At 39.6% G+C, this 20258-nt stretch overlaps 2 protein-coding genes across 3 annotated transcripts in view; one reads left to right on the top strand and one right to left on the bottom strand.

Annotated features, from left to right (window-relative positions):
- PLGRKT (plasminogen receptor with a C-terminal lysine) overlaps positions 1–20258 on the top strand; it is a 281104-nt gene that overhangs the window by 62443 nt on the left and 198403 nt on the right. The window lies entirely within an intron of this gene.
- Positions 6183–20258, bottom strand: part of PDCD1LG2 (programmed cell death 1 ligand 2) — a 59071-nt gene continuing 44995 nt past the window's right edge. The window contains exons 6-7 of one of the 2 annotated variants that reach the window (XM_035305223.3): positions 17739–17791; positions 6183–8960 (exon numbers count right to left, since the gene is read on the bottom strand). In XM_035305223.3, coding sequence (XP_035161114.1) covers positions 17751–17791 — 41 coding nt within the window. In that variant the 3' untranslated portion in view covers positions 6183–8960; positions 17739–17750. The remainder of the gene's footprint in view (positions 8961–17738; positions 17792–20258) is intronic. The other variant, XM_035305218.3, reaches the window with a different exon arrangement.

Below are 20258 nucleotides of genomic sequence, written 5' to 3'. Positions count from 1 at the left end.
TAATCTACAAATATACATTGGGCCCTTGTTACAGGGTCAGATGCCACAAAGTTTAAGACAATTCCTTGTGCTACAATCTAATTGGAATTCATAGTCTCTGTATTTTTTATCTCTTAATGGATATGTCTCCGCTTCATCCAGTTAGACTTTGATTGAGGAATGGGTTGGTCATTCACCTCCTGTTCTCAACTCTAAGTCCATCCTCCTCTCCTCTGCTTGATGTGCCGGGGCTGGAATTTTGACAGACCTCATTTGCCAGCCTCCCTTGCCAACGAGGTTCCTGTTAAGTTCAGTAAATGGGAAGCCCTGAAGTACTGGAAAGTGGGAGGGTGGAATTCTTTCCTGTTTCTAGTTCCTGAATGTATCATGCCTGTAGCAATAGGTAGCAGAAAGGTAACTGCTCTCTGTAGTTCTAATATTTGGCATCTACTTTTTTGCTCTTTTAGTTTTCTAATATCTTTATCATGAATTCCTAATATTAAATGCACTCCATTTTTATGACTGGACCCTTGCTGATACTAGTACTTGATACTGGGTATGGTCCTAGGAAACAGATTCTCAAATTCTGACATTCTAGGATTGATTTGATTTGTTGTTGTTGGACTGATTTGAATTGCAAGCTGAACACTTTGCCACCGGTACTCTATGGCAGGCAATGGCATCATGATTGATCAAATTATCATCTGTTCTTACTAGGGTTGAATGCCAATGAAAGACAAGCTTCTGGAGACCAAGTAGCTGTTGCATTTAACCATTATGGTAATAAAGATGATTATAAGGAATGTAATGTGGGATGGCTGCTTCTGATTGCACCAGGGTACTTGCAGGAAGAAGTTTAGGGCTCTCACCTCAAATCATATTCAGAGCACCAGAGGGCTTCTAAGACTGCCCTGAAAGTACCTCTTACTCCTCCTAATTACAGGAATCACTAGACATGAAAGATATGACTGAAAAATTCAACCCAAATCAATCATTCACAGACTGGGTAAGTCTCATATGTGAAAGTTTGCTCAGTAATTTGAAAGGAATAGGACTCTGAGACTAGGAATGGGGACATTTGGGTGGATTTGGATGAAACTGAGAATGTTGAAACCCCCAAGCATTCCTGAGCTTCCCTTGGTAGTGGAAGAAGCCTCTCATTTCTTGTCTGCTGATACTGGCTTGTTTGAAAACCTGTAATAAGCGCATATGAGGGACTTGCCTTGTAAGGGAGATTCCTATTCTTTCTCAGCCCCAGTGCTCCCAACTCTCATAGCCTTTATCTAGAGTCAGTTCCCAGAATATTTGCAGGTGAGAAGAGCAGAGTATAGCTCAGGAGGAAAAGTCTTATACTTCAAAAGAATTATAAGATTTTGTTAATTTTACATTAGAGAAAACCAGGCTAATATGTATGAGGATGAATTCTAAAGATATTAGAGTCAGGAGCACAGAGTATAACATTGAATTGGTGCCAAATTAAGGTAGTCCTGATATATTACAGTTTCCACATTGTTTTGGACTTAATGTTGTAGATGATTACAGTAATGTTATCATGCCTTCATGTAATTTCTTTACACATTGATTTTTGGCATGGTTATGTGCTTGCTTTGGATAGTGGAACATTATTAGCAAATGAGATACAAACAGAGACTTGCAAAGCACTTGCACATTGGGGGCTGTCTCTCTTTTTTGCTGTTTTTGGATTAGCCTCTATGTTGAAGAAGCCTGGACTAACCTACTGAAGATATATAGTTTTAGCAATAGTCAGCACCAATATAAAGATATGAATGAAGCCATCTGAGACCAGCCATCTGGCAGCCAAACTGCTAACTGACTGCAAATGCAAAAACTGACCTGAACTGACACCACATAGAGCACAAATGAGTTGCCTTCACCGAACCCAGCCCAAATTGCTATCCTACAAGATCATAAAAACCTAAACAGCTGTTTTAAATCACTAAGTTTTGGATAGTTTGTTATACAACAAAAGCTAGCTGAAACAAATATATTAGCTAGAGCAGCTGTGAGTGGCACTATTTCCTTAGTTGACTGGCTGAAATTTGGACTCACTGGTAGGTTACTTTCAATGATGTTGAGTCGCCAGAATTTCTCTGGAATAATGTACAGGAAGGATTCTAATGACTTAGGAAGATAGAAATAAGGGAGTAATTTATTATGTGTAACTGCACATCTTCCCTCACCACACTTGGTCCTGAAAGGGCTTAAGGAATAGTTTCTTCTCTAAAGCATTGAGCTTTAGTAAGAGAAGCCCCAGCAACCTTAAACATGTTCAGGTGGCTGTTTTCTATAAGCCAAAGGTGAGGTGGGAAAAGCTGCCTGATTTCAATGCAGATGATGAGATCCCAGAGTAGCAATCAGATTTTTTTACCCGCAGGAATAATCTTTGGTGGTGGTTGACTCTAAGAATTAAATAGATCTGTAGCCTACCAAAGCATTACTTGATCTGTGTAACCAGACCTGAAATAACACATTCGAGAATTGCACCTTCTTCCTCAGTAATAAAACTGAAATGAATTGGAGTATATTTTACTTAACTGTTTTGTAACTAATAATTGTTAAATAGAATTTTTAATTAGCTGGGTATGGTGGTATGTGCCTGTAATCCCAGCTACTCAGGAAGCTGAGGTGGGAGAATCACGTGAGCCTGGGAGGTCAAGGCTGCAGTGAGCTATGATTGCACCACTGCACTCCAGCCTGGGAGACAGAGTGAGACCCTGTTTCAAATAAAATAAAATAAATACAGCTTTTGAAGATTTTGGCTTAAAAAGGTTATGAATCTTCTAAAGTCACATAATATATAAAGACAAATCTGGATAATATTGAATTGTTCTGCTCATCTATATTATTTTATAAGGTAAGTTTTAATATAAACTTGAAAGAAAATTGACACTATATTTTTCAAAAAATAGACATAATTTGTTAATCGAATTCCATACATAATTATTAAGGAGGAAAGAATTCACATTTCTTGGATGCTTCTTTTATGCTACATGCTTATTTTCATTTAATTCTCGCAATAATTCTGTGAGAGAGGTGTTGTTTTTAGGATGTCTGTAAACAGATGAAGACATTGAGGCTTTAAAAAAATTGATCTTCTAAAAAATGGAATTATTAAGGAAATAGATCATACAGCTAGAGAATGAGTGGGGAAGGGAGGAATGATTTAAACATGGACAAACTCCAAAATAACAATGTGCACAGCAAGAACTAGAATTTAGAAGCAAACTTGAGGGTAATAATCTAAGACATGAAAACTTAAATTACCATAAAGTACCATTTTTTAACCTATTGACTTAGCAAATTATATTTAAAAATATCCGATGCTGGAAGGACACACTGGTGGCAATGCAAACAGATCCTTTTCAAAAGTAAATTGACAATATGACTCAAGAGCCTGAAATGTTCACATTCTTTGACTACACAATTCCCTTCTCAGGTACCCATCCTATTGAAATGAGATGTAAAAAGATATGTGTTATCTGAAATAGCATGATATATCAGTTAGGACGTTGAACTGCATAATCTGAGGACTATTTAATTAAAGAGACTCTTTGCAGACATGTGGGCCAGGTATAGGGTACTCTAAGGACTAGTGCAGTACCCAAGGGATCACCGGAACAGTTGTGTGTGTGTGTGTGTGTGTGTGCATGTGTGTGTTCCTGCACATGTATGTGTGCACGTAGGCACTCAGATGTGAAAAGGGGATGGGAGAGAGCAGTTACTGGAACCCAGAGGCAGATGGAGCCATGTGTAAAGGGTCATTCAACAACAGCTGTGACCTTTAGTTGAGAGAATTATCCAGCCAGCAGTGACCCTGCTGGAGAGGGAGATCCTGCAGGAGAGGGAGAGCCTGGAAAATAAATACCTGAGCATTGCCATTCTCCCATCCTCTGATCTCCTGCCAGTGTCCCCATTGGCTGAACACAATCAAAAGCCAGAGGACAAGGGAGCCCATTGATACAGTCCATACAAGTCAACTTCATAGGACCTAAAGCAGGGAGGACAGGGAGGAGAAGGCTGGAGAGTGGATCTGGAGGGTCAAATAGAGGATATCCAGCACAAAAGCTTGTAACTGAAGTGGCAAAAAAAAAAAAAAAAAGCAAAACCCAGAAGCAATTGTAATCTTCCATTAATAGGGGAACAGTTAATTCAATTTTGTCACAGCCACTCAGTAGAATATTATGCAGCCATTAAAAATGATATATAGGAACACTTGTCAGCATCTAAGTGTGAGCTTATTGTAGATGATAATTTTTTTTGTTTTGTTTTGAGATGGAGTTTCACTCTTGTTGCCCAGCTGGAGTGCAATGACATGATATCGGCTCACTGCAAACTCTGCCTCCCAGGTTCAAGTGATTCTCCTGCCTCAGCCTCCCGAGTAGCTGGAATTACAGGCATACACCACCACTCCCAGCTAATTTTGTATTTTTAGTAGAGACAGGGTTTCTCCATGTTGGTCAGACTGGTCTCTAACTCCTGACCTCAGGTGTTCCACCTGCCTTGGCCTCCCAAAGTGCTGGGATTACAGGCATGAACCACTGCACCTGGCACAAAATTTTTTAACATGTTGGAACTATAGCCAAACTTAAATATGTAAATGGACGAAGAGCAAAAACAAACAACAAAGATGAAAGTGTTTGTGCTTGGATGATGACATCATAGGTGATTTTTGTTTGTATGTTCTTTCTCAATTCCTCAAATTCTCCTGAATGCTATTTTTGCTCCCTTTGTAAAAGGTACTTATTTTTTTTAACAGATTAGAATTCATCTAAGTCTTTTAAGGATTGTCATTATATATGTTTTAGCCCATTATATCAAGTGATAAAAAGTAAAAGTGTTATTAGTAGCCATTTTCCCAATATATAATGAGTATCAGAGGTGATCATGCATGAGGTATGTATCCCGTACCAGGTACATGGCAAAAATCTCACTCTTTCCCTGCTCTCTGGGAGTCCAAGGGGATGATAAAACATGTGCTCAAATCCTCATGATAAAAAAAAACTGGGAAAGATAACTGCTTTACAAAGGGATAAAGAAAGCATTGTTGCTCCCAAAGCAAAGAGTTCATATTTAATCAGAGAAAATCAGAAATTATTCTCTGGCAGAGCTGGTGTCTAAAGGATGGATAGGATTTTGCCAGGGAGAATTGAGGTCCCAGAAAGAAGGCATTCTGGGTGGAGGGAAGAGTATAAGGCAAATCTCAGCACCAGTGAGCATTTTGACTTTGCTGGAGAATGTAGCATGGATGGGAGAACCCTGGGACACAAACCTATCTGGTATACTTAGGCTAGAAATTTCTTGGACAGTAAAGCTTACTGCTCCCTTAGGAGAAATCTGCAGATAGATTATCTTGATAATGTCCCAGGGCTATGGATGGTACATAGGGAAATTGCTAATGATACTTGATATTTATCAGGCATTTTACCTTGTGCCATACATGCTAAATTTAAAACATTTAAAGTGTTAAGTACCTTTATTATTTTTTTTCTTGAGATGGAATCTTGCATCGTTGTCCAGGCTGGAGTGCAGCGGCATGATCTCAGCTCACTGTGACCTCTGCCTTAGCCTCCAGAGTAGCTGGGATTACAGGCATGTGCCACCACACTTATATATATGGGAACCATATGGTTTTATATATATACACACACACACACAAGACACACACATATATATATATAGTGTGTATATATATATGGGTTTTTTGCTTGTTTGTTTGTTTTGAGACGGAGTCTTCCTCTGTCACCCAGGCTGGAGTACAGTGGTGTGATCTCAGCTCACTGCAATTTCCACCTCCTAGGTTCAAGCGATTCTCCTGCCTCAGTCTCCTGAGTGGCTGGGATTACAGGTGCATGCTGCCATCCCAGCTATTTTTTGTAGTTTTAGTAGAGATGGGATTTTACCATTTTGACGAGGCTGGTCTGAAACTCCTGGCTTTAAGTGATTCACCCAACTTAGCCTTCCAAAGTGCTGGGATTATAGGCATGAGTCACCTTGCCCTGCCAGGTCTCACTATATTGAAATAAACTGATGCTTAGAGGTCAACCAATGTATTCAAAATTGTATAACTCATACCTAATTGAGCTGGGGTTTGAATCTCTGATGCCAGAACCCACAATAGTACTTCCCTGGGAAAGAGTGAAATTAATTCTTTTTTTTTAACTTTAATTTCTGGGATACATGTGGTGAATGTGCAGGTTTGTTACATAGGCATACAAGTACCATGGAGGTTTGCTGCACCTATCAACCCATCATCTAGGTTTTGAGCCCTGCATGCACTAGGTATTTGTCTTGATGCTCTCCCTCCCCTTTCACCCTACCCCTGCTGACAGGCCCCTGTGCATGATGTTCCCCCCCAGGTCCATGTGTTCTCATTGTTCAACATCCACTTATGAGTGAGAACATGCAGTGTTTGGTTTTCTGTTCCTGTTAATATGCTGAGGATTATGGTTTCCAGCTTCATCTATGTCCCTGCAAAGGAACTCATCCTTTTTTTGGCTGCATAGCATTCCATGGTCTATATGTGCCACATTTTCTTTATCCAGTCTATCACTGACGGGCATTTGGGTTGGTTCCAACTCTTTGCTATTGTAAATAGTGCTGCAATAAACATACATGTGCATGTGTCTTTATAGTAGAAATATTTATAATCCTTTGATTATATATACTCAGTAATGCAATTGCTGGGTCAAATGGTATTTCTGATTCTAGATCCTTGAGGAATTACCATACTGTCTTCCACAATTGTTGAACTAATTTACACTCCCACCAACAGTGTAAAAGTGTTCCTATTTCTCCACATCTTTGTCAGCATCTTTTGTTTCTGAAATTAATTATTGACCAGCAAAGAGATCACACAGTATATGTAACCAGTATAATACCACCATAAACCCCATATCATAGGAAATCAGGGCACATTATGTGGTATAATAAAAAATATAGGTTTGTTGCTCTAATTCCATCCCTTTCAAACTGAACAAGCACTCTTAACCAAATTACTTAACCTCTCTGTGCCTCACTTTCCTTATCTGTAAAATGAAGTCATTAATAGTGTCTTTCTTAGAGGATCTGGAGATGATTCATTCCAATAGTATGTATAAAATGCTTAACAATATAGGGCAATACCAAGTACTTGATAAATGTTAGGTGTTAAGATGACATGCTGTAGTACAGAAAATTTCTGAAGCTAAGACCCAATGCCTTATGTTTTTCTCCCCTGACAGAACCCAGACTTTAGGACACTACAGCTAGGTTGCCCTCTCCCTATTTGGTATTCTAAAAGATAGCCCCAATCTGGGAACAAAGATGGAAATATTTTGACAGAAGCTGTTATGACACTGGGTTCCTAACAGAGTTAAACAAAACCACCCAAGCATTCAGCATGCCAGTCACATATCTGGGGCATGAGTGGGGTAGGAGTAGCATAGGTGGGCTTGCTTCCAGGGAAGGCCTTGTCTCCTGCCCTGATCTCTGCAGTGTTGGGAAGTGCTCCTCTTCCATTAGGAACCCCAGATCAAGCATCCCTAGGACACAACCCTGCTGAAAAGTACATCCAAGTTTGCCTAAAGGCCTTCAAACCTTCGGGAGCCAAGTGGCATGATAGGATATTAAACTTACTAACCTGCAAGACCCTGAGCAAATCTCTTAGCCAAAAGTAGAATATGTGGAGAATGTTGAAGAATAACAATTGAGTTTTATTCTTTAACGGCATTCTCTGATTTACATAGAGAATTGAGAAACTGAGATGTATGATTTGTCTGTTACTCAATTTCACACCCTTTCATTTTCATAAGCCCCAAATTTTGCTCAGTTAAGGAGCTTGCTTTAGGCCCATCTACCTAAGTCTGTTATACTAGCGAATGTGCCCATTTGAATAGTTCAAGGGTCAGCTAATACTCTGAGCTTCATGGCTCCAGAATAAAGAGCAAATGTAGCAGATTTAAGCTGTTACTGTAGCCGAATTACCCTCCTGCTCCACACATATGTAGTGGGATCTTGCAGGATTTCCATAGTGCCAATTATCAAAGACCTGGACTGCTTAGCATTGCTGTATCACAGATGTGGAAACCGAGGCACTGAAAGGTCAAGTTTAAAGTCATATAGAGGGCCAGAAAAGAGACTTAGTTTGGGGCTTTGTCTTTAGCTACTCATCTGAAATTGCTGCAGATACAACATATGAGCATATCAAATATGTTTGACTGTATGTAATTGATTCCTACGGAAAAAAAGTTTAAAAAACAAGAATTTTTAAAGGAAATATATAGTTTAAAAAAAACACCATTAAACATGGTGCCATTATAGGTTAAAACAAATGCTTTGTGATTTAGACCTCAAAAAAAGTTTGATGTCTTTACTCCACAATTTGTGAACTTAATGTATATTTAAATGCACTCTGTTAATTAGAATAATTTCAGTGCTGTCAAGATTCCAGTAAGCCATAAAACATGTCAATTATGATTTGAGTTTGTGCAAAACCCTGTCTATGAGCTCATAGTCTCAATAGGCTCTTCTAATACCCAGAAGAAGCTATAGATAAAAATAACTCTATTGGCAACCCATCTGTTTCTGTAACTGGAAATTTCCACATATTTCTGCTTTTGGAAATCACTTAGGAAACTTGAGGGGAAATAATTCCTTTTGCTTTCAGTCTGGCAGCAAGAAGGAGCCTCAAGGAATTCTGTGGTTCCAGGATCCAGTGGGGTAATTTTGTAAAGTGCAGTAGTGCTTGCTCAGAGCCATAGGCTGTAGAGGTGAGTTCAGATCAGTGAAAGGGCAGGCAGGTGTCATAGCCAGATGCTGGCTAGTCTTGTTGCAGGTTTCAGATTAAAGTGCTGGGTCATCCAAAGGCATTTGAAAAGTACAAACGGCAAGTTCTGCAGGCCAACGAATTCTTGTTTAGAGTCCAGAAGCTTTTTTAGATGTCCCATCAGGTCAGCCTGGCTCCCAAGACCACAGGTTCAGATCTGAGGAGAAAAGCCCACAAATAAGAAAAACCATTCTTTATGATTAGAAAATATATAACCTCCCCAAAATTTAAGTGAGAAACTACTTTAAAAAAAAAGTTCATTGAGCTGGAGGCAGTGTGGTTTAAAACCTTCCTCTGCACAGTTTTTACCATTACCCTAGTCCAAGTCCAGCTTCTCTCCTCAGACCTATTCCAAGAGCCGTTCCTCTTCCATTCTATGGACCACACAGCTCAGTAATATTGGAGCACATTTTAGGGGCCTCTCCCATTTAAAACCTCTCATAGTTCTCTATTGTGTCAAATATTTCTATTAGTTTCTGCAGACTCATTATCCCCCTGCTGTGCTCTATCCATGCCCCAGGATGATGACGGTGTAGATTGCATCACTGGACTCCTCCCTCTGGCTTTGACTGGGCTCAGTCTAGGGGAGAAAGAGGGTTGCAGTAAGTTGAGAGTGAGGTTGGGGGATCTATTCCTCAGCAACCTCCAAGACAGGTTGTCCATTGACTTTGTTGCTCTGTTAAACGCATAGGTTCTGCCAGGTGGATCTTTCTCATTGCCAGTTTTTACTAGGGTTCTGGGAACTGCTCCCTCCTCTTTCTCCTTCAGTCCTAAGGATAGTCACCTTCTCTGCCTGCTCTTGCATCCTGGCATGCTCAGCATCCCTTGCTGGTTTCTCTTTATGCTGCACATACCTTTGTAAATAATCTCTTCATTGAACTTCCTCAGTTACCTATTCTAAGCATGCCCTCCATTTCCTGCTAGGACCTAACTGAAGGACTCATGCCTAGTAAGTAAAATCTAAACTTTGCTTGGAATTCATGGTTTACAATGTGACCCCTAACAGTCTTTCCCCTTTATCTCACACCTGGCTTTCTCTCTGAACAGGGTCACATGAATTTTCCTGCAGAGGCCCCACACCTTCCTGCCCCTCTGCCCTTCCTCTCAGTGTCCCCTCTATCTAGAATAGTCTCTTGTTTCCACATCTTCCTGGTTCAAAAGTCACTTCCTCCATGAAACCTTTCTTCTTCCCTGATTATCCCCAGCTTAAAATGATATTTGTCCCCATTTCTGAATTTTTGTGTATTGTTTGTCCCTCTTATATGAGCCATAGAAAACCATAAAAAATACACAGACTTTTCACACCATTAAAAATTCATGGGCATAGGCGAATGAAGCTGTTAGTGACTCCTCTTGCTTATAGCACCCTCCTCCCTCCCTGAGACGGCTGTGCTCTCTGCAGAAAGTTGTGAAGTTGCCTAACATGGGGTGGGCATTTCTGAGGATTGATAAGTAAGGTAGTTCTTCAGGATATAGGGATAATTTGAGAGCTACATGATTTTCCAAATATGTTCCAAGAAGCACAAGGCATCTTAGAGCAGTGGTCTCCAACCTTTTGGGCACCAGGGACCAGTTTCATGGAAGACAATTTTTCCATGGACCAGGTGTGGCAGTGCAGGTAGGGTATGGTTTCAGGATGAAAATGTTCCACCTCAGATCATCAGACATTAGATTTTCATAACCTAATAAAAATTAGATTATGCATATAAGATCCCTTGTATGTGAGGTTCACAATAGGGTTCACGGTCCTATGAGAATCTAATGGAGGCAGAGCTCAGGTGGTAATGCCCGCTTACCTGCCACTCACCTCCTGCTTTGTGGCCCAGTTCCTGACAGGCCAGGGACTGGTACCAGTCTGTAGCCCAGAGGTTGGGACCCCTGCCTTAGAGGCCTTTGTAGGGACCTATGGTAGGATCATTATATCCTCCACTCTAATTTCAACACTATTTTAATTTGCTTGATGTGTAGGAGTTCTGTCTAATATTTCCTTTGCAAAAAGTTTATAATAGCAAAAGAAAAAGAAATAGGAAACCACTGAAATGGAAAAGGGGAAAGGAAATACACCCCTGTGGAGTACTGATGCTGTGGTCAGTTCTCAGGTGGAAGTTCTTAGAAGGAAGACAGGATACTCATGAAAACAAACAAAACAAAACGGAAGAAACATAAAGACTGGACCAAAAGTATATAGAAAGCTGGTTTCTTTTCATTTTAACCCAAATTATGTGAATGCGAACTGGTTCTTGAGTACCTTATCTATAATACTTAATTGTAAGAATATTGGATGATTGAAAAATTCATCCTTCTATTTCCCACATGGCCTAACTGGCAAGGTCTTGCAAATAGCAGACACTTAATACATGTTTGTGAGTAAATGAATGAATAAATGAATGAGTAGCACTATACTTGGAATCATAAGACTTTTTTTGGTCTGCTACTGTTTCACTCAAGAAAGTCACTTAATCTCTCTTAGCCCCCAATGTCATAATCTATGAAATGACATAGTATACATGGTCTGTAAACTCTAACCATGGCTTGATGATGGTAATAACTATTTTTTAAGGATACATGATATATATCCATGGTATCAGAATCCACTCCTAAAGTTTTACTGTTTGACTGCTTGTCTGCATAAGAGGGAGAATGGCATAAGCCCAAATAGTAGAACAAGTAAAGTTAGATACAAGAACAACTTCTGCAAATGAAAAGGGCAGTGTGTCACAGACAAGGACTCAGTGGGTCTGAGTTCTAGCTCCAGTTCTAACAGTAAATTGTAAGATGACCTTATGCAAGTCACTTCAGCTTTTATATCCTTAGAGCATATCCATCACATTTAGCTGTCTTAGAAATCTTTGAAAGGCAACTAACACATTTGTAGGTATCCTTTAAAGAAGGTATAGCACTGCCCTTCCTAAAGTTGAGAAGGACTTGATGAAGAATCCTATATAATATATTTGACTACTGGGATCTAGACAGGTGAGTGGGGATGGTTGAAATGGCTTCAGAAAGTATTGTTCTTCATCTTAAAAGCAATACACCAGGGCACTAAAAAATGTAGTAAAGTACAACAAAAATTCAGAAAACGTAAAAGTAAAAAACAGTACATGGTTCCATAATTTGAAGACATGATTCCAGGCATTTTCATGTTTTCACTTCTATTTTTCTAGAGGAAGGAAATATGGTGAATCTACATAACATGTTTTAACAGAACATGAATGATACATATGTATATTTTTATCTTGCAATTTTCTGTTTTCTATTATATAGAAAGTATTTCCCTACATTATTATTCCTCAGAAATGGAAGTTTCAATGGCAATGTAGGGTCTATTTATTATAGGTTTCAGTTTTATCCATGTTGTATTAAACTAGGTTATGCTATAGGAACAAACAACTCCAATATCTCAATATTTAAAAAAAGCTTATTCTTGCTCATGTTCCACATACATTGTGGGTCAGCAGGGAACTCTGTTATAATTTTAGTTACTAAGAGACTGAGACTGATGTAGCAATTTATACCTAGAATGTGACTGGTTACCATGCCAGATGGATAAAGAAAACCTGGCAAAGCACATGCCAACTCTTACATCTTCTACCCAGAAATAACACGTATCACCTATGCTTCCAGTTAATTGACCAAAGCAAGTTACATGACCACACTTAACTACAAATTAACAACAGAGAAGTGCAGTTCTATCACGTGCACAAAGGCAAGCGATCCAGGAAATAGTGAAACAGCACTAATACTGAGCTCTGCTACGCGTTTTCATAAACCAGGTCTTGCTTCACTTGCCGGTTAGTGAAGCAAAACCAGCAAGCCCTTCACTTCTTAAGTGGTAAGGGAAAATATTTATCTGAATAAGTCAGAAGTACATGCAAGGGACACACCCAGGCCACATCCCACAACTCCATTTCCCAAGATGCTGAGTCACAATATGAGAGTGTGGGATGACTCCTGGGCAGCCTAGAGCTGTATGCTCTCTTCACAATGAATGGTTTGGAGGCGAGGTAGAACTGGGATGGGTAGAGAATGGGTGTGGGAACGTCAAAGCCCTGAGCTGTCTGGGCCTGAGCAATGTTAAAGTCTTAACCATGGCAATTCTGGGCAATGGATTCTCAATTATTTTTGTTTTTATACTCATAAAATCAGTAATTTAAAAAATGCTCTGAAACTTGTTACTGTTGTAGGTTATTCTTTTTTGAGTTGATAGACTCAACTAAAATTAAACAAAATTTATTTTTATATTCTTTTTTAGTATTGAATCAAATTTGGTCAAAACCAGACACCTTCTTTTAAATTTATCATATAACAAACTATAAGAAGCATTGATAAACAGACAAGACAAACATCAAATACCATATATTAGTATTAACACTAATATCCTACTTTATTATATTGACCAGGTGGACATAAAATATTGACACATAGAAGCAGCCAGAAAATAAAGCTGTAATCATGTGCTTAAGAGTGGTATAGACTGTGTGTATAATGCAGAGGAAAAATAAAAAGGTATGAGTCAGGGGAGAGAGTCTTACAGATTAAGCAAGAGAGTATAGTGTATGTAGGCTGGGCACAGTGGCTCACTCCTGGAATCCCAACACTTTGGGAGGCCAAAGCAGGAGGATTGCTTGAGTCCAGGAGTTTAAAGTCAGCCTGAGCAACACAGTGAGACCCCAGTTCTAAAACAAAAATTAAAAAGCCAGGTGTGGTGGCATGCACCTGTAGTCCCAGCTACTCAGGAGGCTGAGATGAGAAGATTGCTTGAGCCTGAAAAGCTGAGGCTACAGTGAGCCATGATCATACCACTGCATGCCAACGTGGGTGATACAGCAAGACCCTGTCTCTAAAAAAACAAAATAAATTTTAAAAAAACAGAGTATAGTGTATGGATGTGGATTCTGGACTTGGACACCTGGATTGCTGAATCAATTTATTGGTCTTTATATTATTAGCCATATGACGTTTGGCAAGTTAGTTAACCTCCTCATGTTTTGCTTCCTCATCTATAAAATGGGAAGCAGGGAGTGAATACCTCAGAAGATTACCATGAGGATTAAATGAGCTAGTCCAAACACACTTCTAATGTTTTAGAACAGAAGCCTGGTGTTATGATAAAAAAGTTCATCATTACTGTATCTTAAAGTAGACCATGCCAAAAGTTGGGATTTGGACAAGTAAGAAGGAACGGGGAGGACGTTCTGAAAGAAAAACCAACACGAGCAAAGGCACAGAAGTGGGAAGCAGCTCATGGGAAGGGATAAATATGGCAGTGGTGTTGGTGGGAGAGGCATTCCCCTCAGAGATGGCCCAATGCAGCCATCTCTCCATTCCCCAAATCAGTATTTTTATGTCCTGACCCTTTTCTTCTTAGGAGATATAAACTAAAATGTTAAATTTGTTCTCGCTAAAGAAGTAATAACTGGTGAGCAGCTTTATAGGGAGGAACTTAAAAAGCCTATTAAAACCTAAGACGGGCCAGCTATGGTGGCTCACACCTGTAATCTGAGCACTTTGGGAGGCCATGGCGGGTGGATCACCTGAGGTCAGGAGTTTGAGACCAGCCTGACCAATATGGTGAAACCCCATATCTACTAAAAATACAGAGATTAGCCAGGCATGGTGGCATGCACCTGTAGTCCCAGGTCCTCAGGTGGCTGAGACAGGAGAATTGTTTGAACCTGGGAAGTGGAGGTTGCAGTGAGCCGAGATCCTGTCACTGCACTCCAGCCTGGGTGACAGAGCAAGGCTCTGTCTCAAAACAAACAAACAAACAAAAACCTAACACGTTGGTATTTGACTTGACAAAATCATAAAACACACTAAACAAAAATGAGTCTTTTTTTCATCACTGCTATCATTATTTACTAGCTACGTAAAATGTAAACATAACTATGAAGACTTAGATAAATCAGAAAATAACGTTGAATGCAACTGAAACATGTAGGACACAAAATGATATATCAGCATTATGTGAGTATTAAATTATATAAATATTAAAATGTGTATGTATATGACAAAGATAAATGGAAATACTGATACATAAACTTTTTTTTTAAAAAAGAGCATCTATTCCACATTTAGCAACCATATGGCCAGGACCCATGACTTCTCCCCATCCCACATCAAAAGCAATATCATTCATCAGTCACCACAATTCTTGCCTGGGAATGGTCCCCCAAAGCATCCTCATCTGTGTTCCAGAAATGCCTGTGCCTGAGATGAGACCTGTTTGCCCTTCTGAATTTGATCCTTCTCAATTTACAAATGACAAAACTGAAACCTAGAGAGGTGATGAATCTTACCTATGGTTTTGTGGCTAGCTCACAGAAAAACTTGAATCTAAACTCCTGAATTTGAGTCATGACCTCTGAAATAAATATTTCAGGCTTAAAACAAAATATAGAGAATAATATGATGGACACCTATACACCTACCACCCAGTTTAAAAGATAGAATTTGGTGTTTATTATTTCCATGCTAGTTTTCTACTTTTAGTTCACATAAATGTTTCCATAAATACCACTAAGAGATTGTTTGCATGTTTTAAAACACTATATAATTGGGATTATATTGGCAATATTTTTCTGCAACCTATCTTTTCCGTCAAAATTATATTCAGATTTATTCATCTCAAAAGTACATCTAGCTTTTGTTCTTTCATTTTAATTACTGTAGTATTCCTATCTATTCTATTGATGTATATTTGATGGTTTCCAATATGTCACTATAATAAGCAGTAGTACCAAGAACTTTTCTTTATGTGTCTTCTTGGGCATACATATGGAAGTTTTCTATAATGTGTATCTAAGTAGTCCTGACCTCCTTACATCACATCACAGATTCTCAGGTAAGTGCCAGGGAGGAGGAGGAGGGGGAGAGAGGAGGAGTATTGCTCTCTTACCTCCTGCACTCTCCCTTCCTTCCTGGGTTAGAAGGTAGAGAGGGTGACTACAAGTAATTGGTGGGGAGCCGGGGAAGAGGAATACTCCCATTTCTTTAATTTGACCTTTAAGCAAGATAGGTCTTTTATTTTGAATTTCAGATACCATTAAAAGCAAGTATGAGACTTTTCTATTTCTAAGAAGTACTGGTTAAAAATGCTTGTAACTGTAGTCCCAGCTACGCGGGAGGCTGAGCCAGGAAAATCGCTTGAACCCAGGAGGCAGAGGTTGCAGTGAGCCGAAATCATGCCACTCCACTCCAGCCTGGGCAACAGAGTGAGACTCCATCTCAAAAAAAAAAAAAAAAAAATGCTTCTGATACCTGTTAGTCCACAAAAGCTACTCACTAATAGTGCAATATTCAGACCATATGGCAGGTTAAGGGATAAGACATTTAGGACATTTGACATTTAATTAGGTGTTCCTTGAGCCCTTAAATAGATGTTTCTGCCTTAATTACTCAGATCCTAAGTTCTTTTTCTGATAGTGTTTCTATCTAGGACAGAGGTTGCAAACCTGTGGGCATAATTAATTTGGCTTGTTTGATATTCAAAATATTTTTAGCTAGTATTTAATAACTGGGAGATTTAATATAAACATCTATATTTTCATCTTCTCTAGAACTGATAGTTCATAAGTTCTCAGTGTGATACAGTCCCCACTACTCCCTCTCTGGTTATACCAGGCTCTTCTCATTCATTTCATCACCTGCTTGACCCTGGTGGGCATCTGAATTTAACACTTCTGCTCTCAGGCCTTTCAACAAAGACTCCAAGCTCATGAAACTCAGACAAATAACTGATGCCTCTCCTGGAAATTTGCCAATAGGCCAAGCAGACCATTTTATAGGAATCTAGGATTTTTGTTTCTCAGTAAGTGAAAATTTTAATCAGGCCTGCCAGTGTTGATCTGAAACTTTTCTGAGTCAAGAAAATCTCATTGCTGATTCATAGATGCTAAGTGTATGATGCTGTGCATAGATGCTGAGTACAGTCCTGCCCTAAGCTGCCTTTGTCTTTTTTCCTTGATTCTATGCCCAGGTTATGAGCACGTGGTGACAGGAGGTATTTTCAAGAATGGCTTTCAGGCTGGTAGTAGGAAATGGGAAGGGTGCAGAGGCCAATCTCATTCCTTTCAGTCATGTTTTTTGCTTATGACTGCCATGTCTTATGTCTGAGCTGGACATGGACCCTGGAATTTGAAGAGGGGCTTCTAGAAAGTTTTCACAATGGGTGCTTCTGGAAATTTGGTTATATTCAACAATATTCTAAAATGAGTAGTTCTGAATAATTCCAAGTAGCTGATGCAAAGTTATTTAGATATTTCTCTGATTTTCCTATGATCATTTTGGTGAACTCATGCCCTCATGTGTTACACCATGTGATTCCTAGATTACGAGGGAAAGGCAGCTTTTCCCAAGAAAGCTAGAAATACCCATTTTCTGATATGACCCAGGCCTATGTAACTCCAAAACACTGCTTCCCCTGAGTCTAAGCTTTTCATCCAAGCAGGCTTAATGATTTTAGCAACCCTACTCCTAACCTCTAGATCGTAGATCTAGACTTGGACAGTCTTGGAGCTGGAATCTGTGGAGGAGGAAGGATATGAAGAGACTTCTGTTTTCCCTATATTACTCTTGACTCACAGCCCCCAACAATGTACTTCTTAATCATTGTTTGTTGCAAGAACATCTGCTGCGGTTGCATCGCAGTTGAATATCTTCTCCTTGCTGTTAGATTTTAACCCTTTTTCTAACTATGTGAGACCAGAGGTCCAGGACAGTATCACCTAGGATTGCTTAGGAATAGACCGAGCAAAAGATGGCATGATTGTTCTGGGGCTAAGAATAAGGCTTTGCTGAAATGCCACCCAACAGGAAGATTCTGTAAGCTGGAACTATTCAGTTGCCTTCCATGAATTAATAGAATAGTAGTTACTTTAAAATTCAAGCTGGTAGAGAAAAGAAGATAAGAAAGAAAAGCAAAAATCGTGCTTACTCACAGCACTGTTCACTTCCCTCTTTGTCGTGGTGACAGTTCTTTTGTTGTGTCTGAAAAATAAAAATTCCAGAAATGGAATAATATTAATGAGAAAATTGTTCAGCTTATAGATTAAAATATGGCAGAACAAAAAGTAAATCTAAATAAATTCACATATGAAGCCCAAATGTCCACTGTGGCCCGGGAAGTTGCGGTAGTAATGCATAATGTAAAATCTGGCCCCTAGGCAAAGAGTGTGAACAAAGAACACCCACACTTTCCATTCCTCTGTCTACTCCTGGCCCTTAGGCACTTAAAGGCTGAGGGACTAATTTGGGTATTCAACCCAGGAAATGTCTGGCTGCAGAATTAGCTCTCCCTTTTCTCCTTTAGTCTTGACTGCCACTTCTGCCTCCCTGCCCTAGCCCAGGTCAGAAGGTCTGATCAATTGATTTGCACTAAGTTACAAGTGACTGGCACTGGTTCAACTCAAGTTACTGGTTCAGAAGGACAAGTTCACATAACGGATGCTGCTGCTCACCACTAAGTTTCCTTGGTTTCACTTCTTAATTTCAATTGTTTTTTTTTTTTTTTTGAGACCACGTCTCACTCTGTTGCCCAGGCTAGAGTGCAGTAGCAACATCTTGGCTCACTGCAACCTCCACCTCCCAGGTTCAAGTGATTCTCCTGCCTCAGCCTCCCGAGTAGCTGGGACTGCAGGCATGCTCCACCAAGCCCAGCTAATTTTTGTATTTTTAGTAAAGATGGGGTTTCACCATGTTGGCCAGAATGGTCTCGATCTCTTGACCTCATGATCTGCCTGCCTCGGCCTCCCAAAGTGCTGGGATTACAGGCATAAGCCACCACACCCGGCCAAATTTTTTTTATATCAATAGGTTTAGGGGTACAAGTGGTTTTTGGTTACATGAATGAATTGCATACTGGTGAAGTCTGAGATTTTAGTGCACCCATCACTCAAGTAGTGTACACTGAACTCAATATGTACTTTATATTCCTCAGTGCCACCCCCATTCTCTCCTTCTGAGTCTCCCATGCTCATTATACTCTGTATGCCTTTGCATACCCATAGCTTAGCTCCCACTTACAAATAAGAATATATGGTATTTGGTTTTCCATTCCTGAGTTACTTCACTTGGAATAATGGGCTTCAGGTTGTTGTAAAAACACATTATTTCATTCTTTTAATGGCTGAGTAGTATTCTGTGGTGTGTGTGTGTGTGTGTGTGTGTGTGTGTACATATATATATCACATTTTCTTTATCCACTTACTCATCAATGAGTACTTAGGTTGGTTTCATATCTTTGCAATTGTGAATAGGTTTCACTTTTTTCTTAACCTCTGATTTCACATATTCCCTCCCACTCTGATTCTCTTTTAGGATTTAATGACTAATTCCTGCCATTGCCTGGGTTCCTGAAATCAGTCCATCCCTAATTCTGCTTTTGCCCTATATACCAGGTTTTTAGTAATTCCCTCATGACTATCCTGAGCTTGGCCTGGAATTTGGGGGTCTCTATTCAGCATTGTAGTCTCCTCCAAGAGGGTTTGCATTTGAAAGGAGCCCAATGGTTAACCCAGAGGAATTGCTCTTGAATGTTGTCTTCAGTGGGTACCTCCTTAATAATGCCTGAGGTTAGTGCTGCCCTTCTCTTTGGGCCACAGGCAACCATAAACCAGCATATTTGGTCTTTAAACCTCTGTAAAATTCTGGCTCAATCTTCTAGGGCAATGCCACTCAGAGTCTGGTTCATGGGCTAGTGCTGGTAGGTGAACTGTTACCAACCTATGATGATAACTAGTCCTTCACCAGAGAGTTTGCAAAACACTGTTCTGAAGATCTGAAGACGTTCTAAAGATCTAGATTCTGTAGCTGGTGACTCCTACTGGATTCTAACTTTGCCACTGGCTCAGCAAGTCAATGAATAATTCACTCAATTCTTTAGGATTGATACTTACTTTCTCCTTCCATTGCTCAAAGATAATAATATTGATTGAGCCAATTTACATTAAGCACTTTTGCAACAAGTAGGCCACAAGTTTTTGAGTAAGAGAGACCTGTATTCAAATCCCAGCTGTATGACTTTGGGAAGTTCTAGAACTTTTCTGAGCCTCACTTTCTTAACTGCAACATAAAGATACTTCTCCCTGCCACAATCAATTTTTGTGAAATTAAGTGAGAAGTTTGGAAAGGGTCTAGCACAGTGTTTTTTAGTAGAACTTTCTGCAGTGATGGAAATGGTGTATATCTGCACTACCCAATACAGGAGAAATTATCTGTATATGGCTATTGAGCATACAATATGTGAGTACTTAAGATGTGACTGATGAATTTTTATTTAACTTAGAAAGAGCCACAGATGACTATTATATTGGACACAGCGGATTTAGCATGTTCACCTGCATATAGTAGGTTCAATGTTTAAAATTTTATTGAACATCTATTATATGCCAGGTAATGTTTTAGACACTGGGCATGTATTGGTGAATCAAAGAAACACAGTTACTGTACTCTTGAA

This window comes from Callithrix jacchus, chromosome 1 (genome assembly GCF_049354715.1).
Source record: "Callithrix jacchus isolate 240 chromosome 1, calJac240_pri, whole genome shotgun sequence".
NCBI classification, from domain to species: Eukaryota; Metazoa; Chordata; class Mammalia; order Primates; family Cebidae; genus Callithrix; species Callithrix jacchus.
Note: the sequence above shows the minus strand (reverse complement) of the source record. Positions and strands in the feature narration are given on the sequence as shown.